At 42.5% G+C, this 6,382-nt stretch overlaps 1 protein-coding gene across 1 annotated transcript; it reads left to right on the plus strand.

Moving 5' to 3' along the window:
• Nucleotides 1–239: 239 nt before the first annotated feature.
• Nucleotides 240–1,454, plus strand: LOC144462787 (E3 SUMO-protein ligase ZBED1-like; the record flags this gene model as incomplete). The annotated part of the gene is made up of 2 exons (XM_078167470.1): nucleotides 240–887; nucleotides 996–1,454. Coding segments are annotated over 2 exons (1,035 nt in total), but the record flags the coding sequence as incomplete, so codon positions are not given.
• Between the last annotated feature and the right edge of the window lie 4,928 nt (nucleotides 1,455–6,382).

The raw sequence follows: 6,382 nt of genomic DNA on the forward strand, positions 1-6,382 counted from the left end.
CCAGACTGCAGTGTTTTGGGCATCGATTACATCTTGCCATCGGTACGTAAATTAGTATCATGATGTATGTCGGCATGTGTGTGCGTGATTGTGTGAGCAGAGAGAGAGACAGTGTGTGTGTGTGTGTGTGTGTGTGTGTGAATGTAAGAGGTGGAGGGAGAGAATGTGAATGTGTGTATTTATTCCAAAGTTGATAACCTTAATCACACAAATCAAATTGTATAAATTACACTGTTCTTATATTATTTTGTATTACAGGACATGCACTCAAAGATGACAGGGTGTCAAGAGCAATACGGCTGTGCAAGAAGGTGGTGGGGCACTTCTCTCACAGTTGGAAGAAGAAGGCAGCAATGACTGAAGCACAGAGGGAGCTCAAACTTCCTGAGCACAGCCTCATCACTGAATGCCCAACAAGATGGGGATCCAAAGAAATGATGATTGCCAGGGTGCTAGAGCAGCTCAAAGCCATTTCTCAGGTATTGTCAGGTGACCGATATGCACGCTCCCTCATCCCATCCTGGCAGGATGTTCAGGTGTTGGAGTCTATTCACAATGCACTGCATCCTCTCCTGGACTTTACAGATGCTCTCTCTGGAAAGGAGTATGTGAGCATCTCCTACCTCAAACCAGTTCTTCACCTTCTGGCCACATCAGTCCTGGCTGAAGATCAAGAGGACACTGACCTGACTAGGTCAATCAAAACCAAGGTCCTGGCATACCTCAATGATAAGTACAGTGACCCCAGCATCCAAGAGCTTTTGGATGTTGCATCCTTCCTGGACCCCAGGTTCAAAACCCAATACATCACCGCAGACAACATTCCTACCATTAAGACCCGACTCAAGACTGAAATGCTGGAATCAGCAAGGCGTGCATATAGCCAGGTTAGTAATAATTATGTATCTATGATATCACAAACACACTTTATATTTATTTATTTGTAATCTAACTTCAATACTAATTGCTGTTTTTTTTTCATCTGGTAGGAGAAGAGGTCTCGTACTGAAACCACTCTGAGGCCTCAAGGTGCACAGCCCTCTGGCGAAAAGCTAAAGAAGTCTCTTGGCAGCTTCTTCAAGACTGCTGTGGCCTCTTCTGCTTCTCCCATGCAACTTGAAGATGTCACTGAAGCAGAGTTAAACACTTACCTCATGACCCCTGCCATTGATGAAGAAGATGACCCCTTGGCCTGGTGGAAGGTGCACAAGATCAACTTTCCACGACTGTGCAATATGGCCCGCAAGTACCTCTGTGTCCCTGCGACAAGTGCTCCTTCAGAGCGTCTTTTCAGCGCTGGAGGGAATATAGTGACTTGCACTCGCTCGTCTTTAAAACCAGCGAAAGTTGACATGTTGGTTTTCCTTGCAAAAAATCTGTGAGCTCCTGAGAACTACACAGAAGAATCTTTCTGGCTGACAGTGCCATACTCATTTTGCACTTTAGTATGTTGTGTGCTGCTGTTACTAAGTGAATATCATATTTCCATTAGTGTTCAAAAAGTTTTTTTCCCCTTCTTTTAATAAGAACATTCACTAGTTTATTTTGTGTTCATTGGGAGTTTGATTTACCTAAAAAAATGGTTAAAGCAGATATTTGTTCTCCTTACTTTTCCTGCACTTTAGTATGTGTGATGTTACTGACTGGAGATCAGTAAGCTTTATTTTTTTATATTTATATCTGACTGTATATTTTATTCATTTATTTATAGACTGTCCTGTTAAGTTCAGACAGTGTTTAAGAAGTGCAGTCCACATGTTTACATATCATGTTTCATGAAACGTGAAAAGTTGTTGTAATCTGCACTTTAAATAAATCTGATATTGTTTATTATGAAACAGATGCTTGTGCTTGTTGAAAAATACATGAGAAGAGGACCTTGAAAAAATAATCGCATATTAAATCGCAATCGCAATATTGAGGGAAAAAATCGCAATTAGATTATTTTCCAAAATCGTTCAGCCCTAATATATGATATTTTTATTTTATCACTACACAATGCATACACAGGGAAGCAGTTTGGTTTAATCTGAATATGCGTTTTTATGCTTAATTGTAAAATTAAAAGCATTCAAAAATATGATAATTTAATGGCAAACTATGATTTAATCCGTTTTGAGATCTAAATGCTAGACCAGATAATCATGGCATGAAGATTACTGTTTGTCCACAACTGTGAAAAACTTTCAGATCATCTCTTTGGAAGATATAATTCAACATTGCCTTTAACTGATAAGCACCTCAGACAAATGCACAGCCGTTGCGCTGGAGAGATGGTTTCACGGCAGATGCTCTGTCTTGTGATACTGGGGCCAACTTTTCTCAGAAGCAGGTCAAACTGGTCTTTATCCACTCTGAAATAGGCTTTGAACCTCCCATCGTCCAGACGAAGCTCCTGGATCAGTTGGTGAAATTCTCTGTTTTTTTTCCGAGCTTAAAGGATGAGATGCACCCAGACACGGTGAATTTTTTTCTTCTTTTCCTCAAAAAAATCGAGCAGTAAAGCTGCTGTGAGGGATTTACGGTGCTGGAAATCCATTTAACTTTTTTTGTAAGCTTTGTAACTTTTTTAGTCCCCCTGTTAAGTGACAGTGAGTGACAGGCGGTTTTGGTTGCTTAGTAACGGCAGGCGTGACAGTAGCGCAACCTCCGAAGCGCCTTGGATAAAAGGATGGAAACCGCACACCTGGCGTTTTCCACGCGCTTTTAGACGCTACATCTGAACGGGGCCTAAGACAGTCTGCTCTGCTGCACACATTAGAGGCGATAGGAGAATGTGGAATTATTTCTTCACTGGCAGGCTGCACTGCACTGAAGTAGGGGATAGGAGAATGTGTAATCTTACCTGTTTCTCCACTGGCAGGCTGCGCTGAGGTTGAGGGGATGGGAGAATGTGATCTTATTTCTCCACTAGCAGTTTGTGTGTGGGAGGGAGATGCACTTGAGGCTGCATCACTTGGTGCTGAGATGGATGAGGTGGCTGCAGTTACATTAGTAGGATTTGCAGAGGTGGGGGACAAATACTTCAGAAGTGCCATCTAAAAAGAGGAGATACATATATTTGACAAACTGGGCTTTTACAATATATTATTCAAATAGCTGCTGACTGTGAAACCATCATGGCACAACCATAATAGCACCTAACATTACAGCCTGCCTTGATCTAATGACATTTTAAACACAGCAAACAGCCAAAATATAAAAAAAATGCAACTGTAACATCACAAATTGCACAAATCTGAAAATTGGAAAACATAAATATACAGTATATGAATATATGCCTGGTTGGTAAACAGTGAGTGGTTTGTGCAGCGGCACACTAAACATTAAAAGAAAAGATAGCCCAATATATTCAATTATGTTGCTTATTCATTCCCCCAAACACTTTGAGTCTTTCTTTCCAACTTTCTCTAAGATGGGAGCAACATTAACTGACATTGGGGGGGGGGCGGTTAGGGACCGTGACGAAATTGATGCTGCCTGCCAGAGAGGCAGAGGGATGCCAGGCAGGCAGAAATTTAAATTAGAAATATTATGTCATTATTATTTAAAGACGTATGGCTATATGTAGTGTTGTTGTTTTGTAGTGTATTCTTGTCAATTTTTTCGAATAGAATGGGGAAGAAAAACAAAAACCAACAACAACAACAAAAAAAACACCTCACTCCCTGGCGCTCTCTGGCATGCTGGTGCCTATAGCATTTGCCTAACCTGCCCTATGGGCGGCATGGCCCTGCTTTGTCCAATTGATGTAATATTGCTTCATTCGCATCCTCCCATCACCCTCTACCACTGTGACAAATTTCACATGGATTATCCAATTCAGTGAGGGGAAAAACGTGGAACAGACACACACACGCTGGCAGAGTTTTTGTCATTATATAGTAAGATGAATAAATATAACCACAATTACCATATTAATAGAAAGGGCAAAGGATTTTGAGATGTTGTGGTGTGCTGTTTTTGTTAGTCTGTAGTGGAAGGAAAGAGCTGTGGTACCAGATTCAGTCTTTGCTGTATCCTTGCGCTAAAGGTGCAGATCTGAAGAGACCAGTCGCTCTGTGTCCTTGCAGAGTTAGACGTTGGGGTGCTAACTCAGCTTGGTTCTCCTTGTTGCTGGGAAGCTAGTTGCAACATTGTGTTTGGCACGCTAACTTCTCTGGTCTACAGGTTCTGTGTCTGCTGGGAGCAGGCCACATTGGGAGCAAAGATGCAGCTCCTGTTGTGAGCATGCAGAAGTGAGAGAATGGGGGAAGGGTGTACCAGGCCCTGCTGTGTGATGTTCTACCTCCTCACATGTTTAGGAGCAGAGAGCCCATTGGCGGCTTAGGAGAAAGACGAGCAATGGAGAGTAGAAGCATCTCCTTAAGTTTGCTTGGTGACATCACTGGGTCACATGTCACTGTGACAGTAGTGCCCAGTCAAGCTTGAAGACTAGTCTCTCACTTGGGTGTGACAATGAGGCATCCCGTGGAGATGAGTGCTGTCCTTTGTTTGGTGAACATGTGGTCTCAGCCACCATTTCAGATGGCAAGACCCAGAGTAAAAGCCTTCACATGTCCAGTTTAGATCTGTACAGATGACAAATCTTCTGTAGTCCAGTGAATCCCAACAATACTTAAAAGAAGAAAAAAAAACATTCTATCAAACATTCCATCATTACCATGTTTTTTATTCTACTAGTCCATACCTATTGGTAGCTTTGTCACCTTCTACCTTTGCCAATCCTCAATGCCTATGTGCAGTTTCACATAGACTGACCACGTCAGTGAGTAGAAAAATGTGGGACAGACAGAATGACTGAGTGACAGAATGACACACTGACAGTTTCCATGATTATGTACAGCATACCATACCATGACTTAGTCATACCAAAAATTAGAAAAAACCCAACATTTGGCCACAGGGGGAGCCACAGCGATCCGTCGCATTTTAGCCATTTTTAAGCATTTTGCTGTTGTTATAGTGCCACTCAGTTGCCAATTAGAGTTAAATTTCTCCAGTCACCTTGAGGCGTCCTGTTCTACATATCTACCAAGTTTAGTAAAAATCGATATGGCGGCTAGGCCTAGATAAGAAATTAGCTCTCTAGCGCCCCCATTTTGTTTGATCAGGTCAATAATGAGGCCTGTTTCCACTGAAGAAGTTCCCGGTATTATTTGGGGGCAGGAACTACTACAGGAATGTCCTCTCGCTTGGCCCTCTCAACCACTGTGTCTCCACTGAGAGAGCGGAGTAGGAGGAAGGTTCTTGTAAAGTTACCGGGCTCTGGATGTGACGTAATCGTTGCGTGAAAAAAATATTTTTTCCAGCGATTGTTTTAGTTACAACATGATTGAGCTAACTGGAGTAGTTTCATGTCCTATCCGTAACTAAGATATCCGCTGGAAAAAAGAAAAAAAAAACGTATATTGAGTTAATGAGTTAATATGGACACCGCTAACGGCTAACGGCTAACAGCTAACGGTTAGCCCAGCTAATCTACGATAACCATAGTAATTACAAAACGTCACATCCCTCCTTGAGTATATCCAATCAGCACCAAGTAATCCCCAAGTCCCAGCCAGGAGTCTCTCGGGGCCTTTCTGAGTACCTACTCCGAGGCAGGGACTTGTTTAGCCCCTGTAAAAGTTCCGGAACTCTGTCCTTCGGGGGTGGTTCCTGCGGTGGAGACACGCACCAACGGCCCTGGCCCCATAAAATTACCCCGAAGTTCCTGCGGTGGAAATGGGCCTATGGAGGGGTCCCCTCAGATTATGTGTGGTCATATGCCTACAAAGTTGCGTGGTGATTGGTGAAACCCTTGAGATGTTATACACCTTTATGTGATGAGCCCCACCCTCTGCAATATTCATTGCCTCATAGAAGCTCAGTTTTAGTAAGTTTTTCAACTTTTGCCCAGAGGAAACTTTAGATATTGGTCCCTAGATTATGTTCATGGAGTTTCATGCAGATCGGTCAAACTTCCTAGGAAGAGATCGATTTTAAGTGTTTTTCAAAAAATTCAAAATGGCGGAAAATCTATACACTGGAAGTTATGGGTTCTTGAGGTCTACATAGGTAGAAGGTGATAACGCTACCAATGGGTATGGACTAGTAACGATTACTAAACATCAGCTGTGTGAATCTGACCAGATCTGTAATCTACATGACAGCATGTTGCTCCCCATGCTGAACCAACCCCACAGAGGAATATATATAGTAGTCACCTCTCCTTTACTCCCTTACTACCTTTCCGTTTCCGACTTCCGTTTATATATAATTAAATATGCTGAACCAGTGCGATGGATTCAGAGTTTGCAGTGACGCTAATTATGTTCCGCCTCATTAGTTCACCACACGGACCCTTTAACCTGGCAACAACTGCAGCCGGCTCAAACGT

The sequence above is a fragment of the Epinephelus lanceolatus genome, chromosome 4, assembly GCF_041903045.1.
Source record: "Epinephelus lanceolatus isolate andai-2023 chromosome 4, ASM4190304v1, whole genome shotgun sequence".
NCBI lineage: Eukaryota > Metazoa > Chordata > Actinopteri > Perciformes > Serranidae > Epinephelus > Epinephelus lanceolatus.